This window comes from Falco rusticolus, chromosome 1, assembly GCF_015220075.1.
Source record: "Falco rusticolus isolate bFalRus1 chromosome 1, bFalRus1.pri, whole genome shotgun sequence".
In the NCBI taxonomy this organism is placed as follows: Eukaryota; Metazoa; Chordata; class Aves; order Falconiformes; family Falconidae; genus Falco; species Falco rusticolus.
The window spans coordinates 97,361,311-97,381,874 of NC_051187.1; the positions used below are offsets into that span (position 1 = coordinate 97,361,311).

General features: G+C 35.4%; 1 protein-coding gene across 1 annotated transcript in view; it reads left to right on the forward strand.

Annotated features, from left to right (window-relative positions):
* Positions 1-18,097, forward strand: part of PCDH7 (protocadherin 7) — a 283,418-nt gene extending 265,321 nt beyond the window's left edge. The window contains 1 exon segment of the mRNA XM_037390899.1: positions 14,381-18,097. Coding sequence (XP_037246796.1) covers positions 14,381-14,760 — 380 coding nt within the window. The 3' untranslated portion in view covers positions 14,761-18,097.
* Positions 18,098-20,564: the final 2,467 nt, after the last annotated feature.

Here is a 20,564-nt window from a genome sequence, read left to right on the forward strand (position 1 = left end):
GCTAGACAAATTTTCATAGACTGAAGTATAATAAATGGAGAATCTAACAACAGAGAAGTTAAATGATACTTGCTTTTTGTGACATTAGCAAAGAAATTTTATTCCAGATCTGCTCTTTCTTCCTTTTCCACCAGTTCTACCTCTTGAAATTTGAAATCTAACATATTTCTGTAAATCTTAATTCAGATTAAAACTCCCTATGAATAAAAATGTAAGAAATTAACAAGAATAATTGTTCTTTTATAGCATGATGAGATTTGTAAGTATTGTAACAGATTGCTATTTTGTTATTCCAGAAGAAGGTAGAATTATTTTCAAATAGTTTCAAGTAGAGGCAAGGTATTTCACTACTGAGCTTCGAACAGATGGTGGTGTAAAATACATTAAGTCCACAGAATCACTTAGTGACAGACAAAAATCTTATAATCTCTTGGGATTTAATTGATTCAGCATCTCTCCAATGACTTTTAAACTTGTGGGTTTAGTACATGCTATCCATCATAAAAGCAAAGGAACTTGCTTCTTTAATCTTTCTTTGGACGCAGTGTCCAGCATTTTATATGGAAGAAAATCAGATATACACAGCTATTTTAGTAAATTATTGTGATGCCGAGTTACGTATTTACTTACGGGTTTAGTTTTGAAACAGAAAAAAACAGTTGGGCAAATCTTTACTATCTGTTGACAATTATTTGGACGGTACTTGTACCCTGCTAATGTTATCTGTAGAGCAATAGGTATATGTGTGCTTGAGAAAATAAATCCAAGGGGGAAAAAAGCATTCATTTTAAGTATTGAACTATGTCAGAGATGAGATAACAGATTTCATCTGAGAATGACTGACATAAGAAATAACGGTGTAGAAAATACGAGTAAATTTCAACCTATTAAGTCTGATCCCTAAAGGAAAATAAGGGAGACCTGTCTCTCACAGACATTTCTTGACGTATGAAAATTGTTTAAAGGGCATCCTAATTTATCCAGTTCACAAAGCTATCTGTGATGGCAGGAAAAGATTTTTTTCTCGAGATGGATGTCTTATGCTCTTTCTCCCAGTAGCTGTTCAGAGCCTTTTGTCTATTTATATTCATTATTGTTGCTGTAAGAACAGTGCTGGTTTTCATTATTTCATTGGCATGAGAAGCCCTGATTCAGTTTTGCTGTCAATTCTGACCTCTTTCTGGACCTCCTCTTCTTTCAGTGACTAAAATATTCAGTAAATAGAAACAGAGAAAAACCCATAAAATACTTCTGCGGTAGCACAAAATAAGTTTAACAACACTCAAGATATATGCAGTTGCAGTTTGTGTCTATAGTAGGGTAAAGCATTCACTGAGAGTTTGTTTAGCTGTCTGTTGCACTGCTAAATATTAAGTGAGTTTTCACATACCTGCTGGGAAAGAGATTTGAGAGTATCCATAAACAGTCTAATAAAAAATAAGATTCCTAAAGTGCAGAATAAAATAAATGTTAATTTTAATGCTGATAAGTATTTTTAGTTAATGTGTTTTGAGAACATATTCATTCTTCCATTTCTATCTATATCACTTAAAAGTAAACATAATTTTCAACTTAATCTAGCCAGCCACTCATCTCTGATATAAAACAGAACATATCTTTTTATGGCCATGCTTTACCAGTCCAATTAAATTAATTAACTTGAAGTGTAACTTTCATAAACTAATCACTGGTGTCCACTACTGTGGACTGTGAGTTTATCCACTATGCTTAGTCTAGGCCTAATTTAACGGATCACTACCATCAGAGGTGCTTTGCTTACAAAGGGACATGTTCATCACTCTCTCTGGTGCTCACTCCTGTACAAGGATCATGAAAAATCCAAGTGTGATGCCCAGTTTCTAGTAGGAGTGTTCCACTATCTTTGAATAATTCTTTTGGAATAATTCCATCCTCTGACAGTTATGGTGGCTCAGGTAACTGACATTTCGTCATGCAATTTTCTCCCTAAGTTATAGCTTCAAAGTTGACCAAAGTGAAAACCAATTGCACCATCCAAGAGTGAATCTGTTATATGAATAAATTAGTTATACTCCACTGCACAATGCTTTACATTCACAGGAACCACAATTTCAACTGGCATCCCTATTATGATCTCAGAAAGTAGCCAGAGACTAAACCACTGTGCACAAAACAATTTTCTACTGAATATTTTTCATTCATGAAACTGTATTCTCTATGTCCTGAAAGGAAGCTGCCTGCACAAAGTATGTACCACATGATCTAGCCATGAGACATTGTGGGGGCAATAGTAGCCAATGACCATTTAACAGAAGGAAATTAACAGTTTATTAAAAACTTTTCTGAAATAGTCATTGCAAAAATACCAAATTACTCCTTCCCCTTTAACAATAATTGTCTTTCAACTCAGATAAAATCTGCAGATTTTGTATTTTTCTTTCTGATTCAGTCTGATAAACATGTTTTCATCTTCTACTTCTTTATGTTCTACCCAGATCCTGTACTTGACCTCTTAATCACTAGTTTTCCACGTCTTGTTCAGATTTTCAAAACAACTCTGTAACTGCTAAGTGATTATGACTACTGTGACTGATATTGGGTAGATGAACAGAAATTACTCTGTAGATTTACACTGGGGATAATCAAGAGGTTTAATTTTTCTTCCTATATTGCAGCCAATACATTTTACACACTAATATCTTCATTTTCTTTGGTATATGTACTCTTTAAAAACAAAGATCTTTGTTTGACTGGGCTTTATGCTACCTTAACGGATATAAGTAACGGGTTTTTCCTACCTATTGTCAAGAATTCATTCATACACTGCAAGTGGAGCAAGCTTAACATTGCCCAGTTTCAAATATTTTGTCATTTTTATTGAAGTCTGAGTGAAAGCATAAACTAATAATGTAAGAGAATTCCTGATATTCAAATGAGTGAAATGATGGAGATTATAATCTGATTTATTCTTGAAAAAGTAGATGTTGGCTATGAAGCAGTAGTCCAAACTGTATGTACTGTACTTCTTAAGAAATCTGGAAATGTCACAAATTAAAAATAATGGGATATTTTCTGAGATTTAAGATTTTTGGGGTCTGGTTACACACTTTGCAAGAGCAGAAAATTGCAATGTTAAACATTCTTCAATGAAGAGAACTGGTTTATTAAAGCGCACTTCCACTGGAGTCACTTCTGACAAAAATATTTCTAATTTTACTTTGGGGCTAGGAAATATTTCACATATTTTGAAGGAATATCTCAAGAAATCTGTAGAAGGATATGCTCGACTATCCACTCAATTGTGTGGCTTAGGAAATCTGAAGAAAATGTTACCTAGTAGCTGGGAAAGCAAACAATAACCCACTATCTTTATCTCAGGGGCGAGTCATAGCTCCTGACTAGTATGCTTAGACACCTGTTCAAGTCCAAGCTTGTTCAACTAGCAGTTCTATTTGTAAGGTAAGAATTCTACTTCTTTACCTCCTATAACTATTGAGTGAATGAAACACTGTAGGATACTTAGTGTCAAGGGCAAGGGTCAAAAAATTTTGATACACATCACATTATCCATTAGATTCCCCCTCCCACAAGAAAAATTGAGACTGCTATTTCTGTCAGCCTTAGACTTTACAAGTAAATCCTGATTATGTTTTTCTTCTCTGTTCTGTTTCCCTCAGACTTCTATATTTTCAATTAGGATAAAATAAATAAAATTATCATTATACTTTTCCATTCTATAGTGAGATAAACACTGATACTCTAATCTCTTTTAGTACAACATCCCTATGATTCATGTGTATGATTACAGTCTATCTACTGTACATGCACAAGGGGAATTAGTGCTCTGCTTAATACTTAATTACTAATGGACTGTAACCCAGATGAATCTGTCATAAGTATGTAACCATTCCAAGCTGATGTTTGTAATTAATTCACTAGCTGTAATCTGCACACACAGCTGAAAAATCAATAAAAAAAATTAAAAAGAATCCCTTTGAGCAGGACATAAATCACACTGAGAGATTCATTATCTTTTTCTGTTTGTCTCTCCAGTTTTTGAGGTGTGAAGGCTTCCGCATACTTACTATAAAAACAACAACAGCAAAAAAGGCTCCCAACACTCCCCCTCCCCTGCATCAGCTCAATGAGAAAGCAGCAGTACTTGTAACAGAAGTACAAACTTACTTATGTGGATTAATTTCAGGGTAGATTTTACCTCTTAGGAAAAGTTAAGGATTCCAAAATAAATCGTCTAAAGACTGGAGTGACACTGTGGCTTATGCCACTGACATGGAACAAAAGACAAGAGTCTGGAACTAGTTGATCAGTGAATCATGTCCTTTCTCTGTGAAAGGTGGAAGTATTACCATTTACTCCTGAGCTGTATGATTTTATACTTCTGCTATGCTTCATGATTAGTGAAGATGAACACTATATTTTATAACATTTAACCCATTTCTTCTGGAGTATACTTATACAAACAGGAAAAAATGTACATTAATACAATAATCTTGAAAAGTCTTTTATTTCTATTTTAATATTTGTTTAGATCTGGTGACGTAGATATTCTACTAAAGGAATGAAAATGCATTCTTTGTTCCTTTCAATTCACTGAATTGAATTAAATTTGGTTCTGTATCCCAGACCTTGCTAGTATGATTAAGTAAGTAAAATTACAAATTCATAAGTTTATTTGTGAGAGAAACATGTATGACATGAACAGATAAGTATTTGTTTCCATTGTGTGGGATAAGGCTCCCTTTATGTGAACATAAAAGGTTAAATGGATACTTCACATGACTGCTACATTTCTTCATACAACACAACTTCCTCTTGACAGCTACTAAAAGGACAAGTAGTCACAAGTTATTTGTTTTTGTTTCTGCTTCTTGCTGAGCTCTGCATTATTTAGATGATCATTTGCATGCAGAGCACGGAGAACTTTATTCTTCCCTCCATTTGAAAATAACATAATAAAAAAATAATAGAGTTTTAGCACATTTTACAGTTACTGTTGAAGTTTAACCTTTGAGAGTCTATGACTTGTAAAAAAATAAACATTATGTGAGTCACACAGAAAATTCCTTGGGAACATGAGTAATTCCCTTTTTCTGAAAGCAGTACTACTATTTAATAAGTTATTATATAATATTTTATTCTTTATATGCAGGAATGAAATAAGATCCAGAATCCAGCAACATGTTGCTGCATGAAGTAGAACTGTATAAAGTATTTCATTTTCAGGAATGCAGTGGTTCTATCAAGATAATCAGTTCAAGTTTACTATGTTGTGGCAGAATAATTCTGCAAGAAAAAAGTAACTCACTGAAAGGTGTGAAAGAGAAATCAGTATTCTCCCTTAAAGCCAATTCTTAAGCACAGAAGCATTCAACCAGAACTTTTATTTTAGTTTGAGTTCTTGTCCATAGCCACAAGTGGTTCAGTTTTGTTGTTTGTTCATTGCCCTCCCCCCACCCCGTTACTTACGATACACAGTTAAGTAGCCATGTGTGTGGCGGTTATGTCTATTTAACCAGTCACTCTTTGAACCTAAACATCAGGTGTATCTAGTGCATTTTGGCATCACTTCAACAAACAACAAGCTTACAAAACAGCTTGCAGCTCTGTCAAGTCACTGACTTCTATATATTCACCATTCATTACTGATTCCAGATATCCTCTCAGATCCTTGTGAGATATCCATGAAATTTAATGACATTGAACATATTTTGGGATTTTGCTTTTAGTTTCTAAATGGAAGTAATGAATTAATGAGTACGAGCTAGAAAACATTACTTGTAGTATCTCAAAAAATAAGTTGCCTTTTGAATGAGATGAGCATAAATTGGAGGGAGATGAGGGGAAATCACGTAATCTTGTTTTCTTTTCTGTGGCAAAAGCACTAGTTTTCCTACCTGGTGTCCATTCCTGATTAAAAAAAAAAAAAAATTAAATCCTTATTGTGAAGACATAAAATAAAAGGGAGGCACAGTATACAGCTGAGATGAGCTAATAATGGCTGCTAGCTACTCTGTTCTGTTAGAGCTCCTGCAGTTCCATCAATTTGGCATGAGTATCAAGGAAATTATGTTGACTTTTGAGCCCTGATTCAGACTTTTCTTAAGTCATCTTTAGGAGAGCTGACATTCTAATTGCTTCACAAATTGTTTCAGCTTAGAGTTTGTTAAGCAGTGACACGTTTTACTGAAAAAAATAAAGGTATGTAATTTTACACAGTGACAGATTAATGCTTTAGCATCAGATTGGCAGAACAATTAGAAAGCTTAGCTGTTTCCTACATCATGTTGTCTATGCTACTTCAGGAAGCCATAAAGTCTTACTTTTCTGAAGGATATGTTGCCATTTCAGTGATAGAAGTAAATCAGGCTATCAAAGGATTTAACAGGATTACAAGGACTCTTGTAGCAATTACATTTAAATCTAGAAAATTAAAATCTAGGAAATTTTAGTTCAGCATTGTATACTTAGTCCAGCACTTGCCACTGGTAGCACATAAGCTGATACTTATTAGTCCTCATGATATATATACAATTGGTCCTGTGAACAAAAATTAAAAAATAAAGTCTGAACTACAGGATAAATACAACATAAGAGAAAGACATATGTTTCTAATGTGCTTCCTTTTTATATTATAATGTAATCAGTGTTTTAAATTAGTATTTGTCTAGAATTGTCTGTTCAATTTTATTTCGCTTACACATAATAGTGTATGCAACCTCTGTTATGACTCTCCATTGAAAACAAGATGATTAATATGACTCGGGCCTGGAAGAGTACAACTATTTTTTTAGTGTAAAACCAACACCATAGGTCTGGTTTTGATATAAACAAACTTTAAGTCAATTGTGAGATATTGATGATTCCTCGAAGATCACAGGTGCAATATACAGAGCTAGTACAAACATTAATTTAGGTATGAAACTTTTTTATGGAGTTATTCTATAATTAGATAGACAATTAAAGAGTATTGTACCTTAACCTGCTGGAGGCAAGTGTGATAGAAATGACTGTGGAATTTAAGCCAAGAATTTTATTGCTTGGGTAATACTTCTTTGTTTACATGTCTGAGTCATGTTAAGTAGCTATGTAGTCTGGTATGGTCTGTTTAATTAAACAAGGGAAATGCATAAAAATCTTATACATTATTTATCTTATTTGACTCTTTTATGCCCTAAAACAGAGGCAGGTATTATGCAAGGGTGAAAAACCCCAAAGTTTCATACAAGGAAACACTGTCGAAATTTTCTGCTTTACAGAGCCTTTCATACCACTTTCAAGTTTAACAGACTTCAGAGGCATGATTTCTTTTGTACCATTACAGTTAGAAGCAGTATTCAGTCTTTAACTTTTTGATGAAACTGTAAAATGGAATGAATGGAATGGGACTCAGGCAAGAAGATTTTATAAATGTGAGATTGTCATGTTGGAACTTGAGAGTGGGGATTTTTTAGCGTTACTGGCTTTTTGTTTCTGTATTCCTTTGACTAACACCTGTCTTACATAATCCAACCCTTTTTTTTTTGGGGGGGGGGGGGGATAATTCTATTAACATAAAATTTTAAGGAGGATGTTATTCTCAAATGGACTTTTAGCTGAACCTAAGCCCAACTTCTAAGCTTAATTTATTATCAAATAAGTCAAGAATCTTAACCCAGAAATGGTTAAGGATTGGATTGAGGCTGAAGTACATAAATGTTAGTAATCATATTAACAGAATTGCAGAGCTGAAAGGAATCTTTAGAGGTCATTTAATGCATCCTTGGTAAAGCAAGGTAGGATTAGCCATGTTTATGTTAGCCTTGGGAGACATTTTTCTAGATATTCATAAAATCCTCCCAGAGGTGGAGTGTCTGTAATCTTTCATCACTACATTTATCCTCAAAGATTGTTTCTGACTTCTAGCCTGATTTGTCATTGTTGCAATCAAGCCATTACTTTTGGTCCTTTCCACAATGGGCATGGAAAACAGATCGTTCTCACTCTTCCTTTACTATAGCCTTTTAGGTACATAAAAAGTGTTGTTTTCTCCCTCAGCTGCCTTCTCTCCTGGCTAACTCACTTTCCTTCATCTAGCACGAGCTTTTTACAAATGTAAATAATCAGTTACCCATTCCTATTTTCTTATGGTGTTGTTTTGTTTTCTTGGTTTATTTTTATTAGTATAAGTGGTAGAGGACTATATAGTATCTCCTGTTTGCTTTGGAAATTCCACTCTGGTCTCTTTTGAAACCAGCTAAGTACTTCAAATTCTGACACACTACAGCAGTAAGTATTGCTGTTCTTTGGAATTGTTTAAAGGATAATTTTATTTTACTATTTTTCAAGTATTGAAAATTCTCGCTTTCATTCCATGTCTTTTTTTTCCTTGCATAATGAAAGAATAAAAAGGTTCAGAATCCATTATTGTAAACCCTTCTGTCATACCTCATCTCACAGTATTAATCATTTGATCAATGTACAGGTAAGCCTTTCTGTACTCTGAAGTATTTTCTTAAGCATTGAAAATAGTTTCAGAATTGGGCATGATATACATTCAATTATTCTGGTCCAAAAGCAATTAATATATTCATTACTTCAGTGCAGTTGGCATATCTCAAACAGTGGATTTGTGTTTGACTTTATTCGTTAGGACTGTTTTAGAGATGGCATGCACTATCTCTGCAGTACAGGATAATGTTGCATTCAGAATGACAGCAGTCCAAGCCTTGGGGCACTAAATGCTTCTTGAGATATGTTCAATTGCTGTTTAACTGTATTTAGCCTTAGGTGCACAGAAAGAAATTGCTGATGCCTTCAAACATGTTTAAGTATTTTAATACTATCTTGGCATGTCAGAATATGCCACAGCACTAACTGGGGTGCAGTTCTTCAATTACTGTAATTAGGAAGCAGGAATTTCAGACAGTACTGCTGTAGCTGTGTATCACTATAGCTTAACTTTTTTTCCCCCTTTAACAGTGATTTTCTACAATATATACCCTCTCAGCTGTTTTCTGCATTATTGTTCTCTGATCATATAGTCAATACTTGTTATGCTTTAAGAGGGCTATTCTGTCTCCAATCACACAGATCATAAAATAGACAACCATTTAATATAAAAGCTGTGTAAATGGACCTGTTTAATTACATAGCCTTACTGGTATTTCCCTTGAATTTGGATGGTCCTCTGAATATAGTATATGTGTATACAGAGTGCAGGAAAAGATGGAATGAAAAGTGGCTCATCCAAACCACAGTTTCCATCATTACTGTATGAAAGTTCCTTTTCCTTTTTCCTTTCTCACAGTAGCCTGGAACTACTGCAAAGGCATTCTTTACAGGTCCTCCATAACTGGAACCATGCAGGGATGTTATGGATCCATCAAAGGGTAAAGGCAGCAAAACCTGCATGTAGTCATTGATTTGTCATAGATACTATTTAAAAATCATCTGCCAATGACTCCTCAGATCCTGTGGACCAGGCTGCATGGTTTACACAAGTACTGTTGCACTGCTGTAGTACTGTATGGCTACTGTGGTCATGTACTCCTCCAAGAAAAGGTCTACAGCGAGGAATGTTTTCTGAGCACAGCATTCTCTCTGGGAATGTTAAAATTACTGAATCTAGCTTGGGTGTCAGTGTTGCTTCAGAGGGTTTTACAGCTGCAGGGACAAATGGAACAGAGCTTTTGACTACTTAAGTACATTTAAAGTCCGTTGTTGCCATAGGCTTTGTGTGTGGTTTAAAAAAGTTGAGAAAATGAAATCTCCTTGCATCTTTCTATAAAAGAGACTATAGGCTAGGACAATGTAATAACTAAATGATAATGCTGTGTTTCTACAAAATAAATTGTATGAGAACAGTTGTTAAAAAATGTGCAGAGCAGAGCGAATGTGCATCATTGATCATATTACTGCAATATGTGCATATAAAAAAGCACATAACTTGTAACATGTACTTGTTGACTTGTTGATAATGCTTACTGAGTACTTGATGAAAAATACTGACCTTTGGTAAGGAAGGGGAGGAGAGAAAATAATGAAAAACTACTTAGGTGGAATATTTTGGTTGCTAACTTTTTTAGCTTTAAACTGGATATAGAACATAATATTTCCCCTCTCCACACTGCCATGGTAGATGCCTTCCTTTTTTGATAACTAGTAAGCCTTCTAGCCCTAAAACAACAGTTCACTACAATTAGCAGAAACATAAGCACATAAATAATAAACTTCATTTATTTGCATGCTTTTGTACAAAGTCTTATGGAAAACATAAGGTATTACTGTCTCAGAAATTATCCATAAATTTGTAAAGATTTGTTTGATTAATGATAAAATTCATTATTTTTAAAAAAATATACTTATTAGCTAACTTCAGAAATTGGTGGTGAAAGCTTATATCAGATGCAATGAGAACGTTAGATTGTAAGACCCTGTAAATTAGTTTTCTCCAATTTTTTTTTAAGTTGAAGTCTTAGCAGTTGCAACTGAAATCTGCTTTATAAATATTCACTTTTGAAGTCTCCATTTATATGTATACATAAAAATTTGTCTAAATGTCTTCATTTTAAGGAGTGGGTTTACAATGGCTTTGCAAATAGCCAAGCAATACCTAGTTCTGATGTAGAGACACTGTAAGAGGATATGTTTGAAAATAACATACATTACATGTTCCATTGTAACTCTGAAGATAATTTCATGCAATTAAAAGCTTAAATTTGAGTAGTCTGTATAAACAGTTAAAACCTAAACCCATATCTACAGATTTTTTGTATGATAAGTAATATTATCCTTCCAGGTTTACTTTCTCACTAATTCACATTGTGATAAAATTTTTTTGTTAATAACTGGCATTTTAAGTACTTATTTGAGTCAGTTTCCAGATATATAACTTGTGTATAAATCTGTTGTCCTCTTCCGTGATGATGTGCCAATTGTACTGACAAATTCTTTGCTGTGTCATATTCAGTTAGGCTTGTCAGCTAGCATTGTGGTTGCTTCTACAGTATTTAACTTTTAAGCTGAGAAGTACTTAAAAGAGCATGTCACTTAGAGATAGGTATATTTGAAAGTAAATTATGCTAGAAGACAACTTCCCCCTCCCCCCCAATTCAGAGGTTGTTCACAACTCCATGGACCAGATAATGCAAAAAACCGAACGTAAAGTCACTGCTCTGCAAAAAAGGGTCAGTCTGTTCAGGGAATTAGCAAAATACTGTTAATTACTTTGTAGCTGAAGCGGTGTGGCAGTTGATTCAAAATGAAGGTTAAATCTCTGTGATCTACTGCAGTGTATAGAAAGTACCCAAGTTTTCCTTAACTGACTGGTTTAGGTACTAGTTTAGTCCTGACAGCACCAGATGTTTTACCCATCTTCTGATATAACACACATACAAACATCTTCCTGCACATCTCCCCTCTGCCAAACACTGAAATTATGTCCATCTTTTAGACAGAAGAGCAGTTAAAATACAACAGATTTCAAAACATGTTAAATTAAATGTGTGCTTACATGCTGTACTGCATCAAGGTCTTAAAACAGATGCAAGAAAGCAATGGAGTAGAAGGCTTGCGCGTGCCAAATATTAATTGAAGGGTATTTTAGATGAAGATATATTGCACCAGATCTGACAGCTGGAGGTAGATGAGGCTGCTGCTGCTCCTGCTCCATGTCTGCAGGTCCAACCAGCAGCAAAGATGAAGATGTATTCCTGGTAGGCACACACATACACCAAATGCATCCAGTTGGCCACACAGATCACACTCAGTGCAATCACACATACACAGACAGCATCAGTGGCCTCATTCTGTTCCTCCCTTTGGCCGGAAAAGAGTCCACTAGTCCACTACATGAGAGTGGATACACACATATGTGCACACACATACGCACATAATAGAGAACCCATACCCAGGAAAGAGTTAGAAAGGAATTTACTAAGAAGACAGGACAGTGCTGATCAGGCACAGGACACAACCAGACAAACTTAATAACCAGCAAACTATTTACATGTGACTGGCCCTTTAATACCCTTATCTATTTTCTCACTCTTGTTCCTCCCAAAATGACTCAAAACCCTCACTTGTTCTCCATTTGGTTCCTCCCCTAAACATCACTGAATAAGTCCTATGCTTTCCCAGCCTGCTTCCCCCCGCCTCCCATAAACCATAAGGTGTCCTACATACCTAGGCATACCTCCAGACTGGTCTTTGATGGGCCGATGGCCTCTCTGATGGGCCTGGGAATAGTCTGTCAAGGTACTATTTGGGCTGTATTACCTTGCCAGTGTCTCCCTGAGCTCTTTTGTGGGTGTAAAGATGAAGTTTATCACCTAATGCAACAGGGAGAGCCAGCCACCTACTGACTTAGACGTTGCTTCATAAAGCAGCACTATAAGGCTGAACTGTGCAGGGAATCCTCACGTTTTATAAGGAAGAATCCTAATATTTGTCCAGAAGTGAACAGGGGATGCACTACAATGCAAAATGGTGAAGTGAGTGATTCAAGGACTGCTAGCAAGGGAAGGATTTATATCAACCCAATTAATGCTGATTCAAGATATGTTTGCACTAAAAAAAACCCCATCAGATATAATGAGACATTAGTTGTTTCAATCTGGAAAAAAAACCACTCAACGAAACAACAACAAAAAAATCCTTTTCAATACAGACATATTCCTTTGTTTTAAATAAAGGTCAGACATATTGCTTTGATTAGCATTTGCTAATAGTCTGCCAAAGTAACAGAAATACTAGTAGCAAGCATAATGTTTAATGGTCATTGTTTGGAAATAAACTGCTGTTTAAGGAGTTTATTGAGATTTAGATGGGAAGAGGATTTGCCCTGTTGTCAAAATATGAAGAAGGGTTTTCTGTTGAAAATCGAAGCACATCACATGCAACTCAGCAGTTAATTATGCTTCTTACCTTTAGGGAGTGCCAGAATAATATTAGATTTAGGTGACAAATAGAGGATTTTCCTATTGCAGTCCCTATCTTCTGTCTATGTCTCCAGAACAGAGTCATTTGAAAACTGATAGGCTAATAACTGTCCATAGCCTTTGAATTCCTCACTGAAAAAAATGTGAGAATCATGGCTGAGTCTAAGTGCAAAAGCCTTAAAGGGTACAACTGGGAGGGAGGGAGGGAGTGGTGGTGAAACATCCTGTTCCCTCCTCCCAGCCTTACATATCTCAGCTGCAGAGTGAGTTATCTAAACATCAGTGCTGTTTTCCTCATTAAAAGCAGTGACATACTGAAATACGATTCAGAGTACATGTGGGTAGATTCTATAAGAATGTTGACAACTGTTACTAATAAATAATATGCATATTCTTTACAATAAATTACTTGTTGATTTCTTTGTCAGCTTTAATGGTTTGAGTATCATGTTGTACTTTGTGGGAAGCTTGTAGAGACCATAAAGTGCAGTATGCCTGAATAATAACTGAATAAAAGCCAGGTTTCAGAATCTTACCAGTGCTTTAAACCTAATTCAGGTAGCTTTTTAATTCAGTTGAAATGCAAATATCAAAATACAAATATTAAAAACTACCTGTGTTTTTGTCTGGTAGGAGTCAATCCTGCAGTCCCTTGACCTTTGCTAGTTTTCAGTGAAAGCTCTTACAAGTACAGTAGGCAGAAAGCTTGGACACAGTGATGTGGAAAAGGACGCTTTCTAATGCAAGGCACATGTAAATATTAGTGCATCTGCTTGGGCAGCACTCAGATTCTTCCTGTCCCTCCAAACACAACACACAGGACAGCTTTACCCGTACATGTTAGATTAAGTTTATAACGAATAGCAGGGGGTTTGGTATGCTCCTCCTATATTGATTGTACAATTCATGTAGCATATTGCATACTAACATGAATGCTTGATCCTCCGAAAACAAGCAGAGGTTTACATTATGTGCAAATTTAGTCTCTTTGTCATAATAGAGCTGTCACTTGCAGGGCATTAAGCATGTCACAAGTATTTGGCAGGGTGCAAGGCCTCAGGTTCCTGTCACATAAATTCAAAGCATTTTTAACAAAAAATTCAAAGAAGGTATTTTTAATAATTTCAATGAAAATTGAAAGTATAGAATCAAGTGCTTGGTTGACTCTTTCAGACATCAAAAATCATCATTATATAATGGCAAATGCTTTTGAGATTGATTTACAAGCACAGGAAGTGGCTTAATAATCTTATTTTTCAATTTTTGAGGTTGAGGAGCTATAGTTTGTTGCCTATAGGCACATACAATGTAAAAAAAAAAAAAAAAAAAATACCAAGGAATTGTATTGCAACATTCTTACCGAGATCTTTAAAAATACCTTTTGTGAATTTATGGATTCTCAGTTTCACTGGAAGTCATTGTAATACTACTAATTTGTAAAGACAACTCTATTTTACTTTCAGATTCAAGGCCTCTACCAGATGTAGCCCTGACAGGGAAATGTACCCGAGAGTGTGATGAATACGGCCACTCGGACTCCTGCTGGATGCCAGTTCGCACTTCTCCTGAAAGAAAGCAGAAGAGCCAGCCAAAACTCTCCACTTTCATGCCTGTTGATGAACGGGGCAGTCAAGAAAAGCTGGCCAATGGAGAAGCCTCCCTCATGGGTGATCGCAACAGAAACCTCCTTAACAAAAAGTTGACCTCATCCTATGAGACCTTCAGTGCAGCCAGTTTCAGCAAAAATGAAGAAGGCAATCCAGAGGATATCCCCCTTACACAGACAGGGGAATACAAGCCATCTCCTGTCAATACTCTAACTAGAAGAGAAGTTTACCTGTAGGCTAAAAAGCAGCAACAAAGTCCTTTCATATTGTAGAAAGAAAAGGGGCAAAAGTCTTAAATCAAACAATTTTAATAGAAAATAAGAAACAAAAAAGAGGGGGCCACCAAAGAGACAAAAGATCTGCCCGCCACTTCTGCCTCCACAGCAGGCATTTAATTATACTGTCTGTCTGACTATACTGTACAATGTAGAAAACGTTGTTACTTGCATGTCTAATTCCCCTCACTGATTTTTATACTTTCCTTAATCTATGGTTGCAAATTCCTCCCATAGTAATGAGCTTGATTATAAAGAACACAACACACTGGTGTTTGTGCTCTGCAGAAGCATGAGTTAAGCCACTCATTTTGTTTGATTGTCGTCTGGCTTGTTGAAGATAACAGGTCAGGAAAAATGTATTCAAAACATATCATCTGAACATTGCTGATCCCTGCCAGGGACAATCCTTCAGAAACCATTCAGATATAGAGATAAATATAAAGAATAATCATTAATAGGCACTTTGTGAAGGACCACAGCTTTAATATTCTCACCCCTCATCTGAGGCTGGAAGCAACCAGAAACACATTCGGCCTGAGACTGCAGTCAAAAATATGGCATACTTTCCTATGATTCATGAACTCCAGTTCTGTTTTATCCATAGAACAAACATGTTCTTGCTGTGTCTCTTTCTCTCCTTCTCTGTAATGACGACTTCAACATAAACACAATTAGTAACATATATACTGTAGGATAGTGATGATAAACTGTTGAAATCATTATTTTGGGCAAGACTAACATCTAGCTGGGAAGATCGTAATAACAAAAAGGCCAAAGATCACACAATGGATCAGGGGAACTGCTAAGTGTTGGGGCTTGGCTTAGGAAACTAACATATTTGCAAATACACACACATGTACTCATAACACACCTTCAGTTACATTTTGTACAGCAGCATGGTTCACAAATCCAGATGACAATTTTTTTTTTTTTTTCTCCATTGCGGTTCAGTTGAATGCCCAAAGGAACTAATGTGGGGTTTTTTGTAATGACATGATATGTTGCAGCAGATGCTGCATATGATATGCTGCATATGCCAGTTCCAGGGAATTTTTAAGATCAAAATGAATAACTAATAGTAGTAGTAGAAGCCTGCATTAATGAGAATGCTTGGTGGGGTGGAAAGGATGGACGATAGGATGATGTAGTGACAAGAGAGTATTACAAATCAAATACAAAACCTTTGCAGAGTGTAAGCCTTTTGTCATCAGCGTTGCAGATTATTAATTGCTTCAATTATGTAAAAAATATAAATGAAGGTTTTCTTGAAACACAAGCGTTTAATACCAAGAGAAGTGCAATACTAAATGATGCCAAGACTGAACATTTAGGCTAGATAGAAAATGGTTTGAAAGCGGTACAATACTTACCTAGCAGGTCAAGGTGAGTCAGAAGGAGTCCAAGATATGCAAGAGCTCTGGGCTATAACGATTCTCATGGTCAGCGCTTCTTGAAAGGAAGAGGAAATGAAACAGGTTTTTGTGCAATAAAAGCAACAAAACACGGAGAACTTCAACCAGTTGCTTTGTAGCTGATGATATAGTAATAATGACAGACTGAGCTCAGACATTCCGATGAAATTGACAATCGAACAACACAGCAAGGACGGCTCAAGGGGAAAAGCGTTAAAATCCCTGGATGTGTAACCTGGCATTAAGGCATGGCTAGATGGCTCTCTAGTACACTGTAGTCACAATGTAGCTTTGGGTAGTTTCTTGCTTTGAAGAACTGCATTGAAATAACCTTAGACAGCCTAAAGTAGAGGTTGGTAAATCAATACAACTCATCACCTTTATCTTTTCAATTCACTTCTCCATATAGCGGGATGTGCCATTATTGGCCATTTCATTCTCCTCTCTTGGGTTTACTTCCTTCGAGTAACATTAGTTTGTTTATAGCAGTTACGATGAATGGGCACATTTTAGAAAGAAAATATTAAAATCAAGGATTAATAATGATTGAACATCTTTCTGTTTAATTATTTAAGTAATATGGAGAGATGCAAACTAGTACTTTGTTATGAGACTGCATACAGCAGTTACTGCTTTGTATAATCTGTAAGTACCTGTTTAAAAATGCTTCTAAAAATGCTTATGTAATGTATACACATTTTTCTTGCACGTTTCAACAGAATACACAATTGCATAACACAAATGTTCAACCGACTTTCCTTTAATAAGATTTTATTTAATATTACACACACAAAAATAAATTAGGTAGCTTGGTTCTATATATTCTTAGACACTTTTTCTACAAGGCTAATAATACAGGTCATAGAAGACCTTCAGATTAAATGGATCAGCAGTCACTCACCAATTTTTGCACCACATAAACCAGTCATTAGATACCTTACTTGTGTGCATCTCCTTAGATCTGAAATGGGTGTGAAAAATTTTTTACAAAATTCTATCTACTTCAAGTACTCACATTAATTGTAGTGGAACTAGCCACTATTAATATGCTGATTACTCTTCTGACCTGGCATGACACAAAGATATATTTTGTGTTTGTATTTTTCCTCTTGATTTAAAATAGGTTAAATCTGGTGCCACTCCATAAATAGAGTGCTTTGTATAAAAATAACTAATAAAATGATAAAAAATAATTAGGGTGAATGCAAAATATGCAACTGTGCCTTTTATACCTATTATTATGGTAAAATGGTAGTTGGGTTTGGACACTGAGGGATAAGGGGCTATTCCCAACTTTTTTGAACCTGTATATTTACCTGTTTATTTTCTGAGGAATTATAAATAATATATTTAAAAAGAAGCCTTTTGCCAAACTCAGTTAATGGACCAGTCTTAAGCATTATTAACACAAGGCTGTGGTTTAAATAGGTCTTGAGGATTTTTTTTTATTACTATTTGTGTGGGGTTTGGGTTTTTTTTTTCATTTCTTTTTAATTCTGCTGCCTGGAAAACTTTGATCAGTCTATATTATAGTACGTAGCAAGGTGTCGCCAGTTCACATTGCCAGGAAAATTGACATTTTTATTTTTAATTGCTTTTAGCCATCCTCACATTTCAGTATAGAAGTCATTATTTTATTTCTTTCCATGGAAAACTCAAATGAGCTTTGCATGTATTTTACATTAGGGCACCTTTATAGATTGATGCGTTAATATATAACTTTATATGTATTAGAAAATTCAATAGCTTTGGTCTAAAATCTAATGCTCATTCTGGATCTCAGATCCACTATACTTATTCAATATGGTTTCTGACTGGCCTGCTGCCTGAGTTTCAGGAAAAAAAAAAAAAAAGTTAAATATTATTTTTATGTGGGGGAAGAACTTAAATGGGACTGAAATAATTGGCTGAAAGGCTACCCTAGGAAGTTGTCGAGCAGGAAAATAAAGAATATGAATAAAAAACTTGCCATAAACCCAGCCATCACCAAACACTTGTAAGGAACTTGAACAATGACATATTCTTCCATTTGTTTCATTGGTGATATATACACAGTGTTTCCTTAAGGAATGAAGCAGATGAAATAACAGAACTGAAAGTCCATCAGTTAAGTTGTATTACTGACTGAAGAGCATAAACACAAAGACGACAATGTTCACCAGCTACCTGGGGTATGCTTTCAGACAAATTTTTCCTAAATTTTAAAGCACTTGCATTTAGTGTGGTACGATCTGTTTGTAATATTAATCATTGACTATTGTTCTGCAACTTGGATGTTGATAGTGAAGCAGAGAACAATTTATCATTGTTTATTATGAGTCACTATGCACGCAACTATGCTAAACATGGGAAAATGTATTAAACGCTAGTCCACCTCTATTTATGAAATATTTACATAATTTAATTTGCTTTTGTACAGTTTTATGTAAATAAATTGCTTGTCATTTTTGTCTCTGCAAATTAAAATATAACATGTTCAACTGGTTGCCCATTTGCCAGTGTACTTTCTCTGATAGGCTAATTCTACATTTACTGGATTAAATTACATGCTAGTTTGAATATTTAACCTATATTTTGCATGGCAAGATGAAACTGCTTTTGTAACTGGCCACATCTTCAGCTGCTGATGTAGCTGAAGTTTTACCTGTCTATGGAGTTAAATTCAGTAGAGGTTATTGTCACTCAGGACAGCATACAGCTGTTTTGGTGGTAGAAATAAAGTACTTGTAATGGTAGCCGTTTCCAATTACTGTTCAAAAGGGCTTCTTATTAAGGTGTGTTTAAAACCTTCATATTAAAGGGAATAACAAGTCTTAAATAAAACCTCAGGTATTTCCATTATGGAGTAAATGGCAATTTTCTGGTTATCAACAAGGTTGTTATTTTTTCCCAAGAAGTTTGAAAATATTAACAAATCCTAAAATGCTAGCAAAGCATCTATGCTGAAAAGAACAACACAATTAATGCAGCATTTTAGAGCTAAATGTTAAATAAAACCCTCCAGTTCTTTCTAGCTGTGAAATAAATTATCCATCTTGGCATAACTGCAGATCAAGAACAAACCCTTCTCAAGAAGGAAAATCTAAGAAGCAGAAAGAGTTTATTCCTTAGCTGCCTGGGTCACACACTCTTTTTGTTTGCCTGTTTGAAAAAAACCAAACCCAACCCAGATTCCAAAACAGCCGTTAAGTTGGAATTTCCATCAATTGTAGTATGTAAAAAGTACATTTTTGGGGAGAAAGATCAAATGTTAAAAATCACCCCCCAACAACACCCTTCTTGTTGCTTTCTACAAAATACAGTATTGCTACAGCGACCTTGCAAATCATTGTGTACAGTTTCCCACTGAACACCACAGAAAGTGTTGTTTCTATCTTTTTACCTTAGTTACAGATTTGGCTTTAATTTTTGTGAATACAGGCTGGCTGCAATTTTTTCTTTTTTTTTTTTTTTTTTTTAAATAAAATTTACATTGCAAATTTCTTTCTCTGGCTGTGCTTTCAGTTAACATTGCCTGGTCTTCTCTAATGAATGTGTCAAGGAAGGATTCTTCCTTCCAGAAGCAAAGGTCTGAATCTGCATGCCTATGGAGAGAATTCAATCCAACTGACCCCAGATCTCCCACATCACACTCAAATGAGCTACCCCTCAACCTCCTGCAGCAGTAGCAGTATTTCAATGAGTAACTTCAATGAAGCTTTCATGTTTATTTTATACTAGATGTAGTATGCAAGGCATGACTTTATGTTTGTTTATTTTGTCTTTTACCAACTGCATCCATGAAGGTGATTACAGGAAGATAAAATAAATTTTCTGAGCCTCGAGAGTGGTAAGGGGGGATAATATAAACTGGTGAAACCTAATGATTTATGCTCCCCTTTAACCCTGGTTTCATTTCTCCCTCCTGCATTGCAGTAAAAATGTAAATCTTATGCAGAGACTGAAATTAATAAATATGACCTAGGTAGAAATAATTTCATGTCTTTATTGAGCCTCCTGAGGGGAGTGTACAGAAGATGCTTAATAGTTCATAAATGTGCAAATCATCTAGTCTATGCAAAAGAAGAAAGCAATACCAGAGTTAGATGAGAATATTTAGTATATTGCTTAGTAAAGTGATATGACTCCAGTCAGTCAGTTCATACAGCTATTTCTTCTAAAGCAAGTACAGCTGGTTTAAAGATTGAGATATACTTCCCAAGAAACCGGGGCCGGGGGGGGAAGGGTAAAATACCTATTTTGTAGTGGTATGGAATAGCCTCTGGGAGAACAGGGAACAAAGAACAGCAAATAAGTATAATGTAATGGTACAGAACTGTCAGAAACAAATCCCTTTAGGACTTTCAAACT